Genomic DNA, 24832 nt, shown 5'->3' on the forward strand with positions numbered 1-24832 from the left:
TCTCTCTCTTTCTGTCTCTTCTCTTTCTTTTTTTTTGTTCCTCAGCTAGAAATCTCCTCTTTCTTTCTTTCCCTTTCTCTTTTTTCTTTTCCTTCCTTTCTCTCTTTCTTCCTCCCTCCCTCCCTCTCTCCCTCCCTCCTTCCCTCCCTCCCTTCCTTCCTTCCTTCCTTCCTTCTTTCTCTGTGGCCAGGCTGGAGTGCAGTGGTACAATCTTGGGTAACTGCAACCTCCACCTCCCAGGCTCAAGCCATTCTCCTGCCTCAGCCTCCTGAGAAGCTGGGACTACAGGGGTGTACGCCACCACGCTCAGGTAATTTTTGTATTTTTAGTAGAGACGGGGTTTTACCATGTTGGCCAGGATGGTCTTGATCTATTGACCTCGTGATCTGCCCGCCTCAGCCTCCCAAAATGCTGGGATTACAGGCATCAGCCACTGTGCCTGGTCTGCCCTGAATTCTTTCTTGTGTGAGATCCAAAACGCTCTTTTGGGGACCAAGACCCCTTTCCGGTAACAGCATGACTGTAAAGTGGAGTTGCTTTGTCTATATTCCCTTCTAGAGGTGAACCTTGAGGGCAGGGACAGTCTCATTCATCTTTATGGTCCCCCACCCACCCCCGCAATGCCCTTAATACCCAATTGTTGAATGGACTTGGTGAAACTCGTAATCTCTAAATAGGCCTTGTTAAAGCAAACTAAATATGGTATGAGAAGGACTCTACTTCCATATCTGAGTCCTTGTGGACAAACTGCAACCTAACTTAATAGGTAGACAAGATGAAAACCTAGCTTAGGAGTATGCGCCTGTAACAATACCTGAGTCTTGGCCAATCCCAGCGGCCATACTTCAACCACTCATGCCCTGCTGAGTGTTCAAACTGTGTAAAAATAAGGCAGACACCAACCGGTAACCAAGCCAGCTGTTTCTGTACCTCACTTCTGGTTTCTGCATGTCGCTTCCCTTTTTTTGTCTATAAATTTGTCCTGACCATGAGGCATCCCTGGAGTCTCTCTGAATCTGCTGTGATTCTGGGGCTGCCCGATTGGCGAATCGTTCTTTGTTCAATTAAACTCCCTTAAATTTAATTCTGCTGAAGTTTTTCCTTTAACAGCCTGATATTTAAAAAAAATTGAAAATACACATGCTCCCTGAATCCATATGCTTTTGAGGACTCTTTTGTGACCAGTGACAAAAACTTAACCCAAAGTCACTTAAGAGAAGAAAATCACTGGTTCATTGATTCACCTTCAGGCACAGCTGGATGCAGAGATTCAAACAGTGTCACCTACACTCTATTTTGGTTCTGCTTTCCTTTATATTAGGCTTTGTTCTCCTGTGAGCTCTGCGCTTGAGATGACCAATATGGTTACTTGCATCTGTAGGCTATATTCAGCCAGCTTAGCAGGTACAGTAGAGAAGAGCTCCCCAAGGCTGGGTGTGGTGGCTCACAGCTGTGATCCCAGCACTTTGGGAGGCAGAGGTGGAGGGATCACCTGAGGTCAGGATTTGAGACCAGCCTGGCCAACATGGTGAAACCCCATCTCTACAAAAAATACAAAATTAGCTGGGCGTAGTGGTGCACGCCTGTAATCCCAGCTACTTGGAAGGCTGAGGCAGGAGAATTGCTTGAACCTAGGAGGTGGAGGTTGTGATAAGCCAAGATCATGCCATTGCACTCCAGCCTAGGCAACAAGAGTGAAACTCTATCTCAAATAAAAAAGAAAAGAAAAGAGCTCCCCAAGGTCGGGCATGGTGGCTCACAGTTATAATCCCAGCACTTTGGGAGGCAGAGGCAGGTGAATCACCTGAGGTCAGGAGTTCAGGACCAGCCTGGCCAACATGGTGAAACCCCGTCTCTACTAAAAATGCAAAAAATTAACCGGACATGGTGGTTTGAGCCTATAATCCCAGCTACTTGGGAGGCTGAGGCAGGAGAATTGCTTGAACCCAGGAGGCAGAGGTTGCAATGAGTCAAGACTGTGCCATTATGCTCCAGCCTGGGGTACAGAGTAAGACTCCGTTAAAAAAAAAAGAAAAAAGAAAGAAGGAAGGAAAGAAGGAAGGAAGACAGGCAGAGGTTGCAGTGAGCCGAGTTTGCTCCATTGCACTCCAGCCTGGGCAACAAGAGCGAAACTCTGTCTCAAAAAGAAAGAAGAAGAAGAAGAAGAGGAAGAAGAAGAAGAAGAAGAAGAAGAAGAAGAAGAAGAAGAAGAAGAAGAAGAAGAAGAAGAAGAAGAAGAAGAAGAAGAAGAAGAAGAAGAAGGAGGAGGAGAAGAAGAAGAGAGCTCCTCTTCCTCAAAATCTCTAGCAAAGGTCCAAGGACCAAGTCTCATTGGCTTGGCTTGGTCATCTGTTCATGACTGAGCCACTTGTAGCCAGGAGACTGGGTTGTACTGGTTCCTCAAAAGAGGTTCCTCAAAGGAAAATGAGGGCAATACTACCTGAAGAAAGGAAGATAGATTATGAGTAGTTAAAATCACAAATGTCCACCATATATAAGCATTTGACAATTCAAGTGTGTGTCTGTGTGTGTGTATGCAGATACATGTAATTAATATATATGAGCAAAAGCTAATTATATGCAAACCGATTTTATTAAAATGATGTCAATAACAGTAATAACGATAGGCTACGATCATCTGAAGTTCACTATGTGCTGGCACTGCTCTAGTTGCTTTATATACATTAACTCATGTAATCCTGATGCTAACCCATGAGGCAGGTGCTACTGTGTCTTCACTTTAAGGACAAAAATTTAGATCTGCCTAAACTCAAATTAGTTAACATGTTACATTGTCTCACATTTAGAAAACATAAGTCAGAAGTGTGCTAGGGGCTGGGTGTGGTGGCTCACACCTGTAATCCCAGCACTTTGTGAGGCCAAGGCGGGCAGATCACCTAGGGTCAGGAGTTCTAGAACAGCCGGGCCAATGTGGTGAAACCCTGTCTCCACTAAAAATACAAAAATTAACTGGGCATGATCGAGGGGGCCTGTATTGCCAGCTGCTAGAGAGGCTGAGGCAGGAGAATTGCTTGAACTCAGGAGTCGGAGGTTGCAGTGAGTCAAGATCATGTCACTGCACTCCAGCCTGGGTGACAAGAGCAAAACTCCATCTCAAAAAAAAAAAAAAAAAAAAAAAGAAAGTATACTAGGGTATTTGATACTTTTTTCTTCCCCTCACTACCCTACTGGGTGGGCCCATTCATGCAGCAAACACTGAGCACTATAACGTGCTGTCTCCTACCAGATACTCCGGAGACAGAGAAAAGGAGCATGAGATGCCTGTGTGGAGGGTTCCAGTCTGGTGGAGTAGACAGACACATAAACACAGGATTATAGGGCAGTGCGGTAAGTTTTACAGCAACAATTCCTTTAAAAAAATTTTTAAATTAAATGAATTTTTTTTTATTTATTTTGAGATGCAGTCTCACTCTGTCACCCAGGCTGCAGTGCAGTGACACCATCTGGGCTCACTGCAACCTCCATCTCCTGGGTTCAAGCAATTCTCAGGCCTTACCCTCCCGAGTAGCTGGGATTACAGGTGTCTACCACCACGCCTGGCTAATTTTTGTATTTTGTTTAGTAGAGACAGGGTTTTGCCATGTTGGCCAGGCTCGTCTCGAACTACTGACCTTGTGATCCGCCCATCTCAGCCTCCCAAAGAGCTGGGATTACAGGAGTGAGCCACCGTGCCCAGCCTACAGCAACAGTCTTTATGTGGAATTCTCCCTTTTGTTTCCTTCCACACAAAAGGTTCAGAAATATCTTACTATAATTCAGCAGTGTTATGGAAAGAAGATCAAAGAATTTCAGTTAAAATAAATAATGATTTCTGCCATAGACTTCATTGAGCATTATTAGATCCAGAAAAGGGTGATCAAATGGAGTGGTCCTGTTCAGATTTCACTTTGCAGTTATGAACATGTACTTAATGTTCCCCCGTTGCCAGCTTCCAAGTGCCACGTCCACCTAGTCACGTTTCCCATCACGTCTGTGTTCTGGTTAAATTGTCCTGGGTCCCCTAGATGTAACAAAAGCATTGCAATTAATCCACTGATTTTAACGTGTGGGAAAGGTGAAACGGCACTGGGTTACAGTGTGCAAATTATCACCATTTTCAGTAGTCTTGCCATTATTTTGTTTTATTAAAACAAAAAAGTATAAAACGTTAGTCTAGTGTTCGCTTGTCTTTAACATCTCCTTTAAACATGCTAATCTCTAGAGAGAACAGGCCTCAGAGTCAGAACTTTTTAAATAGACAGCTATACATAGCTGGAACTCGATACCATTTCACTCACTTTTACAGTTACCTTCTAATTATGGAACACTATACAAGTTTTCCAATTATTTTCACAGATATAAAGCTTGCTTTTAAAGAAACGTGTTCACCTTTTGAGTTAATCTATTTAACAGGAACTATTAAGTAAATGCTGGTACAGGTGGGCTGTGCACATGGCGATATTTGCGATGGTGCTGCTCAAACAGCTCCAGTTTGGGAAACAGTGTCCTCATCTATTGGGTCCCATAGTTTTGGCCTTTTAGGCAGCTTTTCACACGCTTCACACTCAGCCAGACTTTCCTTTTTGCTCTGTGCCCATTGGACATTTTGTGCAGACGTTCTCATAACTTTCCCGAGTCCCCTGCGGCTATTAGTAGGCGTCTTCCTGGCTAGACTGCGGACTTCTCTCATTCATTTCTTCGTCTTCCCAGAAACAAGCCTGTCCCAGAGTGGGTTCCAGAAATAAGTTAGTTGTTTCTGTGCTCTTGTGGATAAAGATGGAGGTTTCAGGTTTGTACAGACAGGCACCAGACTCATTTTCCTCATTCTTTTTTTTTCTTATTTTTGAAACAAAGTTTCCCTTTTTTTGCCCAGGCTGGAGTGCAGTGGCGTGATCTCGGCTTACTGCAACCTCTGCCTCCCAGGTTCAAGTGATTCTCCTGCCTCAGTCTCCCAAGTGGCTGGGATTACAAGTGTGCGCCACCATACCTGGCTAATTTTGTATTTTTAGTAGAGGTGGGGCTTTACCATGTTGGCCAGGCTGGTCTCGAACTTCATAGCTTATTGCAGTCTGGAACTCCTGGCCTCAAGTGATCCACCTGCCTCAGCCTCCCAAAGTGCTGGGATTACAGGTGTGAGCCACCGTGCCTGGCCTATTTATTTATTCTGGAACAAAATCTCCCTCTGTTGCCCAGGTTGGAGTGCAGTGGCACGATCTCAGTTCACTGCAAACTCTGCCTCTTGGGTTTAAGTGCTTTTCCTGCCTCAGCCTCCTAAGTAGCTGGGACTACAAGTGTGCACCACCATATCCAGCTAATTTTTGTATCTTTTGTAGAGATGGGGTTTCACCATGTTGCCCAGTCTCAGACTCCTGGGCTCAAGCCAGTATTTGCTTTCACAAACAAACCCTTTAATTTTAATTTTATTTAATTTTAAGTTCTGGAATACATGTGCAGGACAGGCAGGTTTGTTACATAGGTTAAGGTGTGCCATGGTGGTTTGCAGTGCCTGTCAACCCATCACCTACATATTAAGCCCCGCATGCATAAGCTATTTATCCTGATGCTCTCCCTCCCATCACCCTCCACTACAGGCCCCAGGGTGTGTTGTTCCCTTCCCTGCGTCCATGTGTTCTCATTGTTCAGGTCCCATTATAAGTAACATGCGGTGACAAACCAACCCTTTCTTCCTCTACTTACAGCACTAGCAAAGAGTGTATTTGAGAGTTTCTCTCTTCCTGAGACTCTCTCCCGCTCATCCCCCATGGGGCATCTGGTTTGGATTGATAATAAGCCCACAGAGTAGAGTACACCCGGAGAGAGAAAGTCTCCTAATTGTGTTTGTCCTACTTGCCAGTGGCAGGATTAATCACTTAGTTTCTCAAACTTGACTTACTCAAGTTCCCTCGGGGCCTGGGCCCTGGTGCCTGGCCTGAAGCAGCCCACTGCAGCCAACATTTCTTTCAAGTCTGCAGTTTTATCTTAAAAATTCAGATGAGGTTTGAATTCTGATGCATAACATATTCTTGTTTGTTTTAATATGAAAATATCAAAGATAACTTACTGGTTAAATTGCTTAAATCTTTATTCCTCATTTTTTTTCCTATTGCCAATTTTTTGGTAAAAATGAAGTTTTCCAGGAGCAACTTTAGGTATCTCTTAACACACTGCTGCTGTGTGCACCTGGGAGCCAGCCCCAGTGTGAAGGTGGGTCCCTGGGTGATCCCAGCAGTTTCTGAATGACTTCCAAAATACGCACAGGGCTCTGGACACACTCCCCTACAGGAAGAGGGGAGACTGGTGGCAAAGAGAGTTTGCAACCAGAGAGCACCTGCCTATTCATCCCAGAGTCTGGCACAGTTAAAGGAAAGTTTAGGATTAAATAGGTCGACAGAGTTTCTCTCTCTCTTTTCTTTCCCTCCCTCCCTCTCTCCCTCCCTCCCTCCCTCCCTCCTTCCTTCCTTCCTTTTTTTCTTTCTTCTTTCTTTCTTGCTTCCTTTCCTTCCTTTCCTTCTTTTTTTTTTGACTGAGTCTTGCTCTGTCCCCAGGTTGGAGGTGCAGTGGCGAAGTCTCGGCTCACTGCAACCTCTGCCTCCCGGGTTCAAGCGATTCTCCTGCCTTAGCCTCTCAGGTAGCTGGGATTACAGGTGTGCGCCACCATGCTCAGCTAAATTTTGTATTTTTAGTAGAGACGGGATTTTGCCATGTTGGCCAGGCTGGTTTCAAACTCCTGACCTCAAGAGATTGGCCCACCATGGCCTCCAAAAGTGCTGGGATTACAGGGGTGAACCATCGTGCTTGGCCTCTTCCTTCCTCCCTCCCTCTCCCTCTTTCTTTCTTTCTTTCTTCCCTCCTTCCTTCCTTCCTTCCTTTCTTTCTTTCTCTTTCTTTCTTTCTTTCTTTCTTTCTTTCTTTCTTTCTTTCTTTCTTTCTTTTCTTTCTTTCTTTCTTTCTTTCTTTCTTTCTTTCTTTCTTTCTTTCTTTCTTTCTCTCTTCCCTCCCCTCCCTCCCTCCCTCCCTTCCTCCCTTCCTTCTTTCCTTCTTTCCTCCCTTCCTCCCTTCCTCTCTTTCTCTGTCTTTTTAGAGACAGAGCTTTGTTCTGTCACCCAGGCTGAAGTGCAGTGATACGATCATAGCTCACTGCAGCCTGGAACTCCTGGGCTCAAGCGATCCTCCCACCTCAGTGACCATTGATTACAGGCACGCACCATCACGCCTGGCCCAACAGTGTTTCTTAAGTTGGATATAAAACCTCCCTATGAGAATACATTTTTAAAAAATGGAAAAAGACCTTCTCTATGAGAATGTTTAAATTCTGAGTTTCCATTTCAATGATATTGTAAAAAACGATAGATTGCTAAAAGCCCTGAATTCAACACTATGCAATGTATCCATGTAATAAAATTACACTTGAACCCCATAAATTTATTAAAACAAAATAAAACAAGTAATAGATGCATAGGCATATTCTGGAGAATCTGAACATTGGCCCCAACAACTGAGTTCTGCTGGCAAGTGAATTAGGGTCTCAGGCTAGGACTTCAAAGTTCATGAGCTAAGGAGAAAAGAATCAAGTCGACTTCATACATTAGTGATATATTTGTGCCAAATGAGTGTTAAATACACCACTATGTGCTGCTTTAACAAAGCTTTTTCCAGTATTTCCATTAGAGAAAAATGAGTCATCACAATACTCAGAATATATAGGCAGATTGATTCCAAAAACTTACTTCGGTGTGGTTGCCTCCATCCTGTCAGTGTGAGTGGAGATTAATTTCAGCAAAGCTGAAAAAAATCAGTATATGTATGTATGTATATACATATGTATGAATTAAAAATAAAAAGCACCATCAGGTCTCCTGTTAATGTTGTTAAGGTAAACTCTGTTGGTTTTGTGCTTAACCTGTAGAAGTTTTTTGTTTTTTTTTTTGAGATGGAATCTTGCTCTGTCGCCCAGGTGGGAGTGCAATGGCGTGATCTCGGCTCACTGCAACCTCCGCCTCCCAGGTTTAAGCGATTCTCCTGCCTCAGCCTCCCAAGTAGCTGGGACTACAGACATTCACCACTAAGCCCCGCTAATATTTGTATTTTTAGTAGAGAAGGGGATTCACCATGTTGGCCAGCCTGGTCTTGAACTCCTGACCTCAGGTGATCCACCCACCTTGGCCTCCCAAAGTGCTGGGATTACAGGCATGAGCCACTACTCCTGATCCAGTATTCATTTTTTATTTGCATAATAGCTACAAGGCAACATGTTTATGTCTGGCTTATGTATAAAATATACATTAATGTTATAATTCAAATCATTTAAGTTTAAATACTGGGAGACTATAAAAATGTTATTATCTTTAAGATGGGTGGGTACAAACTCAAATTTGAAAAACTGTTGTCTTAGTCTATTTTGTGTTGCTATAACAGAATACCACAGGCTGGGTACTTTATAAGGAATAGGGTTTTATTTCTCACAGTTGTGGAGGCTGGGAAGTCCAAGGTCAAGGGGCTCACCTCTGGTGAGGGCCTTTTTGCTGTGTCATCCTATGGCAGAAGCAGAAGGGCAACAGAGACAGGTACAAGAAAGGGAAGGATCCCTCATGCCTTGGTGCTGTCCTTGAGTGAATGAGTCCTCATGAGATCTGGTTGCTTAAAAGTGTGTGGCACCTCCCACCCACTCTCTCTCTTGCTCTTGCTTTTGCCATGTGAGATACCTGCTTCCCCTTTGCATGACTGCAAGCTTCCTGAGGCCTCCCCAGAAGCTGAGCAGATACCTGGCACCATGCTTCCTGTACAGCCTGCAGAACTGTGAGCCAATTAAACCTCTTTTCTTTATAAATTACCCAGTTTCATGTATTCCTTTATAGCAGTGCAAGAACAGCTTAACGCAGTGATCTAAAACGACAATGGAATATTAACCTTAAAAAGGAAGGAAATTCTGACACATGTTACAAAGTGGATGGACCTTGAGGACATTATGCTGAGGGAAATAAACCAGTCACAAAAGGACAGACACATATACAAGGTACCTAGAGTAGTCAAACTCATAGAGCCAGAAAGTAAAATGGGCCAGGTGCGGTGCCTCATGCCTGTAATCCCAGCACTTTGGGAGGCTGAGGCAGGTGGATCACCCGAGGTCAGGAGTTAAGAGACCAGCCTGGCCAACATGGTGAACCACCATCTCTACTAAAAATACAAAATTAGCTGGGTGTAGTGGTTCATGCCTTTAATCCCAGCTACTTGGGAGGCTGAGACAGGAGAATCACTTGAACCTGGCATGTGGAGGTTGCAATGAGCTGAGATCGTGCCATTGCACTCCAGCCTGAGCAACAAGAGCAAAAGTCTATCTCAAAAAAAAAAAAAAAAAAAAAAAAAATGGCCAGGTGTGGTGGCTCACCTGTAATCCCAGCATTTCGGGAGGCTGAGGCAGGCGGATCTTGAGGTCAGGAGTTTGAGACCAGCCTGGCCAACAGAGTGAAACCCCGTCTCTACTAAAAATACAAAAAAAAAAATTAACCAGATGTGGTGGCAGACACCTGTAATACCAGCTACTTGGGAGGCTGAAGCAGGAGAATCGCTTGAATCTGGGAGGCAGAGATTACAGTGAGCTGAGATTGAGCCACTGCTCTCCAGCCTGGGTGACAGTGCAAAACTCCGTCTCAAAAAAAAAAAGAAAGTAAAAGGAGGGTTGCCAGGGAGTTGGGGGAAGAGGGGAGAGTTGGTGGGTTAGCGTTTGATGGGCACAGAGTTTCAGTTTGGGAAAATGAAAAATTTCTGAAGATGGATGGTAGTGGTGGCTGCCCAACAATGTGTTCCTAACACTGCTGAAGTGAATACCTAAAAATGATTGAAATGGTAAGTTTTATATTATGCATATTTTACCTCAATAAAAAAATACAGTAAAAGTAGTTTAGCAAATTCATGTTCACAGCAGCATGGGCATGACCTGGTTCTCAGATCTACATGGAAGCCCCCATGTGCTTCCCAAGAGCTGCCCTATCTTGATTCTTCTAAGAGGGACTTCCAGAGGGCTCCAAGTGAATGTTCTTACGATCCTAGATAAATGCAGGGAGAAAAATCAGCAAATCTTCAGTTCTTTCCAAACGAAAGACTAACGTGGCCTGGGACTTCGTCTGTTTGTCTATAACAGAATACCACAGACCGAGTAATTGATAAAGAACAGGGAGTTATTTCTCACAGTTCCAGGGCCTAGAAGACCATGATCAAGGCCCTGGCACGTGGTGATGGCCTTTTTGCTGTGTCCTCACCATGGTGAAAGTCGGAAGGGTAAGAGGGGGATGATTGCTGTGTCCTCAAAGAGCAGAAGAGCAGCTGGAACCCACTTCCCCTGTCAAGCCCCTTTATGACGGCAACTAATTCCACTCACGAGGAAGGGGCCCTCATGGCCTAATCACCACTGAAAGGCACTACCTCTTAATACGTAAAGGCCAATGTCACATTGGCAACATCTGAATCTAGGAGGGACCACATTCAAACCGTCGCAGCCTGGTTCCCCTGCTGAGGATAGTAACTAACAGGCACCACCCAACCCAGATTCCTCATATTTATTCATTGTAAGGCATAAACTAAATTTAATATAGTGAAGTTCTGAATAATGCTTAAAATTTAGGATCTACAGCAGCATACATTCCAAAGTATGTTCTGTGGGATGTTCATAAATGTTACATGTGAAAGAGCATTCTGTTGTCAAAGATATTTCGGAAATAACTGGATTGAACTAGGTTAAACAGCTTGCTAATTGCAGGCTTTGGAGTCTTTAATGTGGCAGTGTGTGGCCCTCAAGGAGGGAGATTTGGAGGATATTCAGACAAGTGTTTGTCAAATCGATTTGGCCACAAAACAGCTCTTCATGATCATGTTGAAGGAGGGTGTTTCATAAACACACTTTGGAAAGATGTCCATTTTGGGAAAAAATAATAAAATAGAAGATAAATATATCCTAGGCAGGGGTCATTAAGCTATATGGTCCTTGGGCCTAAACCCATCCAGATGCATGTTTGTTTTTTTTCACAGAGCTAAGAATGGTTTGTACATTTTCAGATGATTGTATTTTGAATAGTTATGTAAGCACTTGCATAACATTCTGGTTTTGCCTCTTGGTTTGCAAAGCCCTGAATATTTACTGTCTGACCCTTGAAGAAAAAGTTTGCCAACTCCTGTACCAGGCAATAAAAATGTCTGAAGTTTTTTTTTTTTTTTTGGGACAGAGTCTCACTCTGTTGACCAGGCTGGTGTGAAGTGGTATGATCTCGGCTCACCGCAACTTCCACCTCCTGGGTTCAAGTGATTCTCTTACCTCAGCCTCCCAAGTAGCTGGGATTACAGGTGCTCACCACCATGTCTGGCTAATTTTTGTATTTTTAGTACAGACAAGGTTTCACCATGTTGGCCATGCTGGTCTCAAACTCCTGACCTCAGGTGTTCCGCCTGCCTTGGCCTCCCAAAGTGTTGGGATTACAGGCATGAGCCACTGCACCCGGCCTGAAGATTGTTAACCTGAAGATTCTACTCTTCACAGAAACAATAATAATTATTATGTGCTATTAGAAGGGCCTACTATGTGTTAGGTATACATTATTTCCATTAATCTTTACAACAATTCTGTGAGAAAGGCACTACTGTCTCCATCTTATAAATGAGGACATCGTTTTAGAGAAGTAAAATGCATATCAGAGCCAGAATTCTCACCCGAGTCTAACCCTAAAGCCCAGAATTGTTCCTTTGTCAGTGGTCTTCAAAGAGGATTCCATCAATCCCAGGGAGTATATAAGACAAGCCATCGGGGCACACTGAACCTTCACTCTTTTCATTGTGTATTTTTTAGCATGTCATTCAGGCATGTTTAATTTAGCATATATATTTTATTACGGTACATAACACATCAACTAAAATTAGCCTAACCAGTAGCCAATAGACAGTTTCTTTATTTTAGTGACAGGGTCTCACTCTGTCACTGAGGCTGGAGTTCAGTAGTGCAATCATAACTCACTGAGGGGTCAATCTCCTGGGCTCAAGGGACCCTCCTGTCTCAGCCTCCCGAGTATCTGGAACTACAGGTGCACACCACTGTAATTGGCTTTTTTTTTTTTTTAGATGGAGTCTTGCTCTGTCACCCAGGCTGGAGTGTAGCAGTGCAATCTCGGCTCACTGCAACCTCTGCCTCCCAGGTTCAAGCAATTCTGCTTCAGCCTCCTGAATAGCTACGATTACAGGCATGCAGCACCATGTCTGGCTACTTTTTGTATTTTTAGTAGAGATGGAGTTTCACCATGTTGGCCAGGCTGGTCTCGATCTCCTGACTTCAGGTGAAGTCAAGAGTTTCCGAAAGTGGTAGGATTATAGGTGTGAGCCACCACGCCCAGCTGTAACTAGCTAATTTTTATGGAGATAGGATCTCGCTACATTGCCTAGGCTGATCTTAAACTACTGGCCTCAAATGATCCTCCTGCCTTGGCCTCTCAAAGTGTTGGGATTACAGGTTAGCCACTGCTTCCATCCACAGTAGACAGTTTTTAAGGAGGCTAACAAATAGCTCCCTGTTCTCCTCACCTGAGTTCAGAATTAACTGAGAGAGAGGAATCCGAGCGATAGAGAACAAAATGTTAGGTTTATTCTTGAGAGGGCCATGGGAGAATCCGGCTTAGGTGTGGTGCCTGGCAGTCATGGTGTCTCAAACTTGAATCTGAGAATGAAGACATGCTCACTGACCCAGTCACAGGCACCCCTGAAAGGCACTGGCCTTCTCCCACAGCCAGGGGGCAAATGGAACATGTGTCCCTGCGCCATCTGATCCTGAAGAGGAGCGAGGCTGAGCTGCGCAGGCTGGTTCCTGCTCCCCTAAATATCATTCATTCTTTCCTAGGGAGAGAGAGGGCTGGAGCCTGACTGTGACTGCAGCTCCATTCACATGGAAGGGAACAAACCAAGCATGGGGTGTTTGTAAGTTTCCCACCTAACAATATTGTCCATACCACTTATTTATTAATCCATGTATTTTGTACATGTCTCTCTCTCTATATATATATATATAATTTTCTTTTTTTAGATTGCTCTGTCATCCATGCTGGAATACAGTGGTGCTGTCTCGGCCCACTGCAACCTCCACCTCCCTGGTTCAAATGATTCTTCTGTCTCAGCCTCCTGAGTAGCTGGGACTACAGGCATGCACCACCACGCCTGGCTAATTTTTTTGTATTTTTAGTAGAGATGAGGTTTCACTATGTTGGCGAAGCTAATTGCAAACTCCTGACCTCAAGTGATCTGATCACCTCAGCTTCCCAAAGTTCTGGGATTACAGGCATGAGCCACTGCACCCAGCCACATGTTAACATTTTTACTGAGGGGTATGCAATGAAATCTGAAGTCCACTTTTCTATACTATAATGTAGAAGTATCGAAGGCCGGGTTCCATGCAGTTGGAAGGGAATAAGGACATGGTTTATTGTAGGATCTGGGCCTCCTGGGTCTTAATAGGAGACGAACGTGGGCTTTATTAACAGAATATGTATGTTCTGTACACTGCCATCATTTTGCAAGTCTCTAAAGGAAAACGTGTTTAGGAGGTAGAAACATTCCCTACCTGGTGGCTGTTTTCTGAAGTTTCATATATGTGGCAATCTCACTACAGGTTGAGTATTCCTTATCCAAAATGCTTAGGACCAGAAGTGTTCTGGATATCAATTTTTTTTTTCAGATTTCGGAATACTTGCAGAATACACACACTGGGTGAGTGTGCCTAATGCAAAAATCTGTAATCTAAATGCTTCAATGAGCATTTCCTGCGAACATCAGGTCATTGCTTCAGATTTTGGAGTATTTCAATTTTGGGTTTTGAAATACTCAATTTGTATGGCTGGGCACGGTGGCTCACGCCTGTAATCCCAGCACTTTGGGAGGCCGAGGTGGGCGGATCACGAGGTCAAGAGATCGAGACCATTCTGGCCAACATGGTGAAACCCCATCTCTACTAAAAATACAAAAATTAGCTGGGCGTGGTGGCGTGTGCCTGTGGTCCCAGCTACTTGGGAGGCTGAGGCAGAAGAATCACTTGAATCCAGGAGGCGGAGGTTGCAGTGAGCCGAGATTGCGCCACTGCACTCCAGCCTGGTGACAGAGCAAGACTCCATCTCAAAAAAAAAAAAAAATACTCAATTTGTATGGGAAAATCCTTTCAGACAACTCCAAGGTAGACCAATAGCAAATAGGAAAGCTTGGAGTTGATGAGCAGCTCTCTGTGGCAGTGAGTTACAAACAGAATTTGGGTGAAGGATGTGGCTAAGGTTAGATAGGTGTTATGGTTCAGGTAGAACGCAAAGCAGAGCTGAAGTTTAAAATTTGACATTTTCCAGACTTTATTAGGTGAAACTGCTCCTGATAGATGCTCTGTGAATGGTATCACCATCAAATACATTTGGGAAACCCAATATAAATAAACCCCTCTCAGACATTCACATTGCACAGTCTTATGTAAGAAGCTGATTTACATAAGAAGTCCTGCAATAGCCTTTATTTAACACAGTAGTTCTCAAACTAATGTATCCACAGAACACTTACTTCCAAATTCCTACTGACATTTGCTCTGGAAAACACTTTGGGAAATGCTAAGTGGGAAGATTATAGATTTGGGGACTGTTATGGTAAGGGGTTTTGGGTTCAGATGTCCAAGTTCATCCTTTTACTAGCTGTGACCATGGGTAAATTAATCTCTCAGACTGTTAATTTCCTCACTTGTAACATGGATATAATATTTCCTATCTGTAAGAACTGTAGTGAAGATGAAAAGAGATAACAGCTATAAACTTCTCAACTAATAGCATGTACTCAATAAGTGTTAGATCCTGGCCGGGTGTGGTGGCTTACACCTGCAATCCCAGCACTTTGGGAGGCCAAGTGGGAGAATCACTTGAAGACCAGGGTTCATGACCAGCCTGGCCAACATGGTGAAACCCTGTCTCTGCTAAAAATGCAAAAATTAGCTGGGCATGGTGGCACACATGCCTGCAATCCCAGCTACTTGGGAGGCTGAGGCAGGAGACTTGCTTAAACCTGGGAGGCAGAGGCTGCAGTGAGCCGAGATTGCATCACTGCACTCCAGCCCGGGCGACAGAGCAAGACTCTTGTCTCAAAAAAAGTTAGACCTTTTTCTTAATTACAGAGCTAAGTTTGGGGAAGAGAAAATATTTCTGGAAGAAGATTTGGAATCCCAGGAAATAGTTTTATCAGGATGAAAGATGCGCTTTGATTAACGTTGGGGAGGGGACATAGCTGCCATGAAGGACCAGCTTTAGTACCAGATACACCAAACACTAGCTACGCGAGCCTGTGTCCAGCACCTTTATCTTTCCAAAATGTAGTGTCTTCATATGTAAAATGTAGATCTCTACTTCACATTTTGCATTTTGAGGATGGAATAAAATAGCGTATATGTGGCCAGGCGTGGTGGCTCACGCCTGTAACCCCAGCACTTTGGGAGGTTGAGACAGGCATATCACTTGAGGTCAGGAGTTCGACCAACCTGGCCAACATTGTGAAACTCCGTCTCTACTACAAATACAAAAACTAGCCAGGTGTGGTGCTGCACCCTGGTAATCCCAGCTACTTGGGAGGCTGATGGTAATTCCAGCTACTTGGGAGGCTGAGGCAGGAGAATCACGTGAACTCAGGAGGTGGAGGTTGCTGTGCGCTGAGGTCTCACCACTGCACTCTAGCCTGGGCAACACAGAGAGATCCTGTCTCAAAAAAAAAAAAAGAAAGAAAGAAAGAAAGGAAAGAAAAGAAACAGTGTATATAAAATGCCCTGCAGTCCTGGAAATCAGTACCAGAGTATCATTTTTGAACATGTAGACTATACCAGGCAAGGTGCAAAGCCCAGCCACTTCTCAGGATGGAGCATGTGGATTATTTCCTTAGAACAGATTTTTCAGGATATTGATTCCTGCTGAGTTAGACTTTGAGGGAGTGAAGCTGAGAAATCTGTCTTTTAACAAGCTCCCTGGTGAATCATTAAGGTCATTAAAATTTGAGAACCATTGATTGGGAAGCATGAGTTGCAAGATGCTGAAGAATCCCACGTGGACCAAATGATACTTGGACGTTGAAGACCGAGGACCTGGAGAAGCGTGTCCCCGTGATGGGACTCTTGGACCTAGAAACTCACCTTAGAGGAGGGAGTGTTTGCAGGTATGTGAGGGTGAGACAGCTGGGTCATGTTCAGCATGGCTAAAGCAGTGTGACAGGGCCGGGCATTGTGCCTCATGCCTGTAATACACGTTCAGCATGCCTAAAGCAGTTTGGGAGGCCAAGGTGGGTGGATCACCTGAGGTCAGGAGTTTAAGACCAGCCTGGCCAATATGGTGAAACCCCGACTCTACTAAAAATACACAAATTAGCTGGTGGTACATGCCTGTAATCCCAGCTACTCAGGAGGCTGAGGCACAAGAATCGCTTGAGCCTGGAAGGCGGAGGTTGCAGTGAGCCAAGATTGCACCATTGCACTCCAGCCTGGATGACAAGAGTAAAACTCCTTCCCCCAAAACCAAACCAAACAAAACCAAACCAAAACAAAAACGGTATGACAGGGAAAGGTGAGTGTGACACTTCCAAGTGAGACCTGAAAGAAGGTCGTGGGGCAGAAATGTAGTGAGAGAGCATGTAGCCCGCAAAGAGAAAGCCAGGTTGGGTTCCTGATCATAGTCCCGTTGCCATCCCATCCAGGAGGCCGATGCCCCTTCAGACCCAGCTGGAAGGCCCATACCATTGCCAGTCCTGCTATCATTAAGCACTCTTGGTTTGGAAGAACTTGGGTGAACCCGCTCCCATAGGGGCTCGGAACACGTGACTTTTTCCGTTTCTTTTTTTTTTTGAGACACACTCTTGCTCTGTCATCCAGGCTGGAGTGTAGTGGTGCGATCACAGCTCACTACAGCCTTGAACTCCTGGGCTCAAGCAATCCTCCCACTTTAGCCTCCCAAGTTGCTGGACTGCAGGTGTGCACCACCACAACTGGCTACATTTTTTTTTTTTTTAACTTTCAGTAGAAGAAAAGTCTTGCTATGTTGCCCAGGCTGGTCTCAAACTCCTGGGTTCAACAGATCCTCCCGCCTTGGCCTCCCAAAGTGCTGGGATTACAGGTGTGAGCCACCACATCCTCTGACTTTTTCCTACTAATAGGAACACAGATTAACATATTTTTAATATATTAATAACCATTTTTCCTATGTAAGTTCTGCCGGAAAGTCATTATATTGTTTCCTCCAAGCAAGGATGAATGTTGCATATAAATCCCTTCCCTCCAAGTTCTTTTGTTCAGTGACTCTGCTGGTTTTCTTCTTTCCTTAGGAAGGTGGGGTGGTGGTGTCCTGTTAGTCACCTGGGACCAAGGGGGCTCCACACTGGGGTTGATCTTGCCTTGGCACTGCCTTTGGGAAAGTACTAAAACATTAGGCAGTGCTCTCCACCTCCCAGACGGCCTGGGTAGTCCTGCGGCCCGAACGTGGCGGCATTTCCCACCCCCGACTCCCAACCTCCACCGAGTATTTTTTTTTTTTAAGACGAGTCTCGCTCTGTCACCCAGGCTGGAGTGCAGTGGCGTGATCTTGGCTCACTGTAACCTCCGCCTCTGGGATTCAAACGATTGTCCTGCCTCAGCCTGGGGAGTAGCTGGGGTTACAGGCACCCACCACCATGCCTGGCTAATTTTTGTAGTTTTAGTAGAGATGGGTTTTGCCATGTTGGCCAGGCTGGTCTCAAACTCCTGACCTCAGATGATCCTCCTGCCTTGGTCTCTGAAAATGCTGGGATTACAGGTGTGAGCTATCGTGCCTGGTCCCCTACCAAACACTCCTGATCATCAGGAGGCAAGGGCAGCAAGAGGTTCACCATGCTTTGGACATAAAGGAAGCTTTCCCCTGGTTTGAGGACATTGTAGTTAAGAGAATGAAGGTGCACTATGGCCCAGAGAGGGGTCACCCCTATTTCTTGGCAGTGCTCAGACACAGTTGGCATATGTTTCTGTTCTTGGATCCCAAAGACCCCAGGGCACAAAGCTATGTACCCTTTCTCCTGCCAAATAAAATCCACAGACACTGCATCTTCGCGATGAAGCTTGAAACCAGTCAAGCACTTTTATTTTAAAAAAAAGGGAAAAAAAGTCTAACGGTAAAGTATATAGCCTATACATGCTACAGCTAGTTGTTCTCACCCCTCCCCTCATATCCTATGTATCATTTATTTAAAGTGTTAAGGGAAACAAAAGCCACCACCAGAATGCCAATTTGCCAAGAGGGTAGAGCGCGGGGATCTCCAGCGTCATCCTATGAGCAGACACGAGGTGGTGGGCGGTGCCCACTGTTCCCGGAGGGAGGTAAGAAATGACCTGTTACTTGGAAGCTCCCCAAAGCAGGAAATGTGGGTTGTAGTCTAGGTGACCATAGTTTATCATCACCCCTCTAAGTGAAAGGGGTGCTAACAATTACATGGGCACAAAGGCATACAAGGGCACACACTGGGGTAAAATACGGACACCACTGTTACATTAGAATTGCTTATTGCTGATGTAAGCCTGGTGGGGCACGTTCTTTTTTACATGAATAGGATGTCTGAAAGTGAAGGCTACTGGCTGTGGCACTGTGGTTGGCCTCTCTGAGGACAGAAGAGGTCGAGCCCTTCATCCCTGATTGGAGCTAAGAAGGCTTACTTTGGAGTCAAGGATAGAAACGGGAAGATGGAATGTTGAAACATGACGAGGAGCTCGATAACTTGGCAGGATAGCACCAGAAACCAGACGTCACCCCACGGAGCTGGGCAGTCCATTCTGTAGAAAGGTGCTCTTAAGGAGGTTTATGAGCAGGCAAGGACCGTGGGACCTCCAGTGCTAGCTCTGCGGTTCTGCCTGGGACCCTCGTGGAAACTCATTCTAGCTAGGAGCAATTCCTCCAGGCCAAGGAAGGGTGCCCTGCACCCTCAGGCCTCCATGCATGCTGCTCTACCTGTCATCAGCCCACAGTCTGACACGAGGTCATCTTTGGTCTGTGGTGAGGTATGGCTGTCTGCAGTCTATACAAAAGCCCTGCACATTGGGCCTGGACAACCCTTGGGGGATAAGATTGCCACGCACAGTTCAGGCTGTTTGGTGTTCACTGTCACAGTCCAAAGAGAAGGGTACGGCCTCCATGGGGGCAGCTTAACCCAACATGTAAGACACTTGGGCACAATGAAAGGATAGGAGCCCAGCTAAGAATGTTTTTTTTTTTTTTCTTTTTTTGAGACGGAGTTTCACTCTTGTTACCCAGGCTGGAGTGCAATGGTGCGATCTAGGCTCACTGCAACCTCCGCCTCCCAGGTTCAAGTGATTCTCCTGCCTCAGCCTCCCGAGTAGCTGGGACTACAGGCATGTGCCACCACACCGAGCTAATTTTGTATTTTAAGTAGAGATGAGGTTTCTCCATGTTGGTCAGGCTGGTCTCGAACTCCTGACTTCAGGTGATCCAACCGCCTTGGCCTCCTAAAGGACCGGGATTACAGGCGTGAGGCATCACACCCAGTCTAATGTTTTTGTTCTTGATGCCAAGTTGCCAGCTATTGGAAGGCAGGAGCAGTTTCTTCTTTTTCCCACTCCGTGAGGGGTACCTGGGAGAGGCTAAATACCAGACTGTCCACTCCTCAGCCTAAGGTCCTTTCCAAGTCCTGGCATACTCGGCGCCTGCTTGTTAATGTGACACAGGTGTTCCCCCATTTTCTACCTGGTAATGAAATCCCCAGTGGGCACAAACATTTTAAGGTGAACATTGCCTTGGAAATGGATTCTCTGGCGTGGCCCTGTGGCAGAGGTTTAAAACGACTACTGTAAATTGGCATGGGCTCTAACAATCCCCAGATAGGGAAGGGCCATTAAAAGCGGTTTAAGCTGGAGCTCAGCTCTCCCCAAGTCTCAGCCGAGACAATGACATACACCCACCAAATGGTACAGAAAGATTCTGAGCAAAAAAATGTGAGCAAAGGCCTCTTTTATCGAGAGGTGGTCCGAAGACTCAGATTTTCCAAATTTTTGGAGGTACCACCAGCTGTCCCTTTGCCCTGTGATGTAAGGTAAAGTTGTCATCACATTGTGGTGGTAAGCAGGGGTGAAGGGAAGAAAAAAAAATCTTTGTCCACCTTTTCGGTTGCCATTTGGTCTGTGACCTACTGAAATGTGTGACCAAGAGGTGGAGGGAACAGACACCAAAATTCAGAGGGAGGGTCACTTGATTCCCTGGAAGCCCTATGCACATTTCCCTGCGAATGGCAGAGGAAAAGTCATGGCAAAAGGATAAAATAAAGAAACCCAAACCCTAGATCTGAGTCCCAGCTTGGCCACTATTTGGACAAGGCTGGGACATGTGACCTCTCTCTCTGAACCCTAATTTTCTCACTATAAATCAGGGCTGGTCCTATCTGCCTCACAGGATTGCCACAAGGATTAAAGGAAGGAGTGTATTTAGGCACCGGTCACCGGCCCGGTGCTTGGCACAGCTGTCACAATGGGCCTGGACACCTTCTAGAGCCATGACTCCAGGAGAGTTCTGCGTATGTCCCACCAATTGTTCAAAGAATAGCGACCACAGTCCTGGATGGGGTAAATCTAAGTCCCCAGGTGAGGACAGCGACGAGAGTGACTGGCCATCCAGACCTACCCACTGCCAGCTCCCTGGGGAAGTGTCTAGCACTGTAGGAAAAGGAGCTGGATACAGATGTCCTCAGGACATAGACAGGACCCGCGGAGAGAATAGTGAACAGAGAGGAATGTGGCTTCAGTACCTACAGTTCATGTCAGAATAATAGTTATCATCATAGCAAAAAAGAAAGGCAGATTCTTTCATTTGCAGGAACACTTTCTGTCCAGAGGAAGGCGGGGCAAGTCTGTTTCTACCCAGCTGACCCCTGGGAGGAAGGAATGAGGCAAGAGAGAAACTCCTTCCGTGAAGTCAGCAGACAGAACTCAAAGCTCTTCCAGCTAGGGATGGAGCCACATACATCCCAGTCTACTCAGTGCCTAGCACATGGTAGGCACTCACAAAATACCTGAAAATGTCACTGAAAGCCAAAGAGCAAATCAGAAAAAAAAAAATGTGAGTTTTGTCTTTTGAAATGTAGTCAAATCCCACATAGCCTCACAAAAGTTGTTTAAACCAAAGTGGATCAAGAACTCAGAAAAGCTGCCATGGGGCCTCCTCTCAAGGGAGGGGACCCTCGAGTGGTGGCAGACCTTCCCTGCCTCCCTTCTTCCCCTGGCTGCCATCTGTCCCCAAGGTTCTGGGCACAGGGGCAAGTGGGCCCTGCAAGAGGTGCCTCAGGGCCCTGCCCAAGCCTCTCTGGGGAATGGGATTTGCAGGCCGACTGGAGGAAGGGACTAAAGATGTTACAGGTGAGCAGACGAAGCTCCTTCTCATGCAGAAGCAGCCAGTGCCCACGTGGCAGGGGGTAGAGCTGGGCAGCGGGGCAGAAGAAGGCTGTTCCAGAAAAACTCTGGCACTGCAGGTAGACAGTGAGCATCCCCCCAAAACACTGGCTTTGTGGGTCCAAAAGTATGTCAGCGGATGAACACTGTGAACTGGAGATCTCGGGCAGGGCAGGGCTACCTCGGTTGGGTAGAATGGGAAGGACTTCTGCTCTGCTCTCTTACTGTGGGCTGGGAGTCAGAAATGTTGGGTCCTGATTTTGTTTTTGCAGTGACAGCCATGCCTCTCCATGCCTCAGTTTGACAGATGACCACATCTACCCTGGGCTTCGTCCAGGGAGAAAACAGACTTGTAGGTGCATGAAAAAAGGAAAAAAAAAAAAAAGACAAATGCCAGAGAGGAGCAGGAAGCAGCTCTGCCCGGCCCTGGGCTCCCTGTCTCCTTATGGGACTGCTGCATGCTATGCTTAGCCCCTCGAGGCCGGCCCGTGAGGCCACCTCAGCTCCCATTGCTCCATCAGCTCTATTCCCCAGGGGCAACAACTCAGAAGCAGGGAACAGGGCTCTGTGCCAACCACCAGGACCCTGGCATTCTCCTGCTATGAAGACGCAGCTGTTGAGTCCAGGACAGCCTTTGGTATAAGCTGCTGTGGGCCAGAGGGATTGTGGGTGTGGGAGCAGCCACGAAGGCCCCCTCACCCCCACCACAATGAAGCCACTTGGCCACCTGCTCCTGGCACCTAGCCAGCTTCTATCTCTTCCCTGCCTGGTTTGCCTTTTATAGAGGGGAGGGCACAGGTATGGAAGTCAGGCAGGCCTGGACTCAAATCCTCTTCCCTCTTCTTCCTGGCTGGTGTGTCCCTTTCACATGGAGCCTGAGTTTCCTTATCTGTAAAGGGGATATAATATCACAAGGGAGGTTGTGAGGGTCAAAACATGAATGCAAAGTGCCAAGTACAATGTTTGGCACCACTGAGGCACTCAGCAAAAGGGTGCTCACGAGGGCACGACTTGTGAATGGGCCTCTTACTCAAACAGACTTTGAGATTCTTGCTTTAGGTAGGCAAAAATGAAATGCTTGAAGCTGGGGAGGCAATTCTTATTGAGAAGCCCCAGTGGGACCGGAGCCTACAGCAGGAAAGCGTAGCATGTGCGGGGCTGGAACCACCCTTCAGGGCTGACCATGGTCCCAAGATAGAAGGTGGGAGGCAGGGCTGCCAAGCGGACCTCCAGACCCACTCCTGGGGGAGCTGCATCCAGTGGAACCTCAGAGGTGCACAGTCCTGAGGCCTCGGGGAGGGACACTTTCCCTGGGACTGGCAATGGAATGGACTTCTTCAGGATAAAGGTATTTCTGGTACCAGGCATTTTAGGAAGAGTGAATAAAGCCATGGGCTTTTAGAAACATGAAGTTGGAGCAAGTCATCAAGGACTGGGTGGGCTGCCCCTTACTGTGCCATGTCCAAGCCATGAGACCCTTGCTGGAGTTTCTCCAGGTGATGGGCTCCAGTCCTGGAGGCCTTGGAGAGTCCTGGTCCCACTGCTGGGTGGCAATGCCATTGGCCAGGAGGAGTTCTCTTAAGGCAGGGATGCTGACGTGGACAGAAAGCAAGGGCTGTGGGGCTGAGCCTCCAGGGTGCTGTGATGGGAGGGATCAGACCCAGGGGCACCCAAGGGATCTGAAACTCACTCTCTGCCCACGGGAGGCCAGAAGCCATGGTATCCCAGGTCTGTCTGCCTTGGAAGCTGCGTGGAGAATGATAAATTAAGAGGTGTATTAAATACGTGGTAAAGCCAGCAAGGACCAGCGGGCCCTCTAGGCAGAAGGGGAGTTGGCTACGGCTTCTTTCTAAGATAGTTGGAAGGAATCCACCCTTCCCAAGAAGGGGCTCCACTCAGGACCTGGCAGAACCACCAGCCACTGCTGTTCTTCTCCCGGACTTCAAACACCGTCCCTTCCTGGAAGCTGCTGGTGTCTTTGTCTCCTTCAAAGCTGGCCACGGCCACATACAAAGAGTCCTTCAGGCCATCGGCATTGGGGACGGAGGCTACAGCTGCTTTCTCCCAGTTTTCTCCAATCTTGCCGGCCCCCCGTGGCCCCAGGCTGCCTTTGCTTCGAATATCATCTTCGCCCCCTAAAGAGTTGGAGAGAAAAGGTTTGGCTTTTGGAGGGACTTGGAGAGCATGGCCTGGGGTGGAAGCGGCCCTGCTTTCGTGGGCTTCACGCTGTGGACCTCTGATCTCTACGAGAGGCCCGGCTGACGAAGAGGTTTTCTTGGGAGGGGGTGGTCTCCGGGGTGGGACCACAGGTCTCTGCTGGGGAGCCTCTTGGAGAGGAACAGGCACGCTCTTAGACACAGGATCTGTGGTCTTGGCTGGCCTCGGAAAGGCTCTGCAGGACATCTCTTTTGGACTGAGCCCATCCGGTTTGCCCGTCCTGTCCTGGGTGCGGCCAGGCCCCTCTCCTGGGAGGAAGCTTCGGCTGAAGGCCACGTCTTGGCCCCCTACTGCCTGGGGGCTCTCCCCATCCAACAGTGACTTGTCCTGGGATTTGGCAGGCCTGAGCTTACTCCTGAGGTTGCAGATGTCGACTTGGTCTTCGCCCTGAGGTGGCTCTGTTTTGGGGGAAGGAGCTGGTTTTGGCCTAACCTGAGGTCTGGACTTCAAGAAGGGATTCTGGGGATTGGCTTCTGGCTTCTCCTCCGGCAGGTCAGTTTTGGATTTGGAGACAGGTCGCAGGTTGGGCTTCTTCACTTCCTTGGCCAAGACCTTGTGGCCATACTCCAGCCCCATGTCATTTTTCAGCTGGAGCAGTTTGCTTTTGTCAGGTTTGGGCTCTGGCCTCCTACTGTCCCGGGCTGGAGGGGTGTGCTTGGCTGGAACCATCGGCAAAATCATGCCCGGAGGCTTGGGAGCGGGGCCCCGGAGCTGCTGCGTCCTCTGCCGCTCACGCTCCAGCAGCTCCTCTTCCGACTTGATGATGGATTCTTTCCGCGGAGGGAGGCTGGGCTTCTCCTCCATGTCGGGGTCTGAGATCTCCTCATAGCCTGCTGACGCAGACATGTCTGAAGATGGCTTCCTCAGGACCTCCTTACCGCCCTTCCAGTCTTTAGACCACGGCAACCCTGAGTCCATGGCCCCATGTGGTGCCTCAGGCAGGGGCCGGGAGGGGCCCGTGGCTTCGCTGCCCATGCTGTTCTCTAGTGCTGCTGCATCCCCCAGCCGGAGCTGGGTCACCTCGTGGGGCAGGGGAGCCAGAAAGTTGGGTCTCGAGGCATTGCTGGTCTTCTTGTACTTGTCAATGAAGGTTGCCGGGGCCCATCCTTCCTTATCTTCAATCTGAATGTACCACCAGCCACTCAAGTTTTTCTCTATCACCTGCAAGGGAGG

General features: G+C 47.0%; 1 protein-coding gene across 3 annotated transcripts in view; it reads right to left on the minus strand.

The window, feature by feature from the left end:
• Positions 1-23244: 23244 nt before the first annotated feature.
• Positions 23245-24832, minus strand: part of SH3PXD2B (SH3 and PX domains 2B) — a 104705-nt gene continuing 103117 nt past the window's right edge. For all 3 annotated transcript variants that reach the window (XM_064376560.1, XM_064376562.1, XM_064376561.1), the window contains one exon: positions 23245-24820. In XM_064376560.1, the coding sequence (XP_064232630.1) occupies positions 23279-24820 (1542 nt within the window). In that variant the 3' untranslated portion in view covers positions 23245-23278. The remainder of the gene's footprint in view (positions 24821-24832) is intronic.

This window comes from Aotus nancymaae, unplaced genomic scaffold (genome assembly GCF_030222135.1).
Source record: "Aotus nancymaae isolate 86718 unplaced genomic scaffold, 86718_ANA_hifiasm-v0.15.2.pri h1tg000015l_1, whole genome shotgun sequence".
Taxonomy (NCBI): Eukaryota; Metazoa; Chordata; class Mammalia; order Primates; family Aotidae; genus Aotus; species Aotus nancymaae.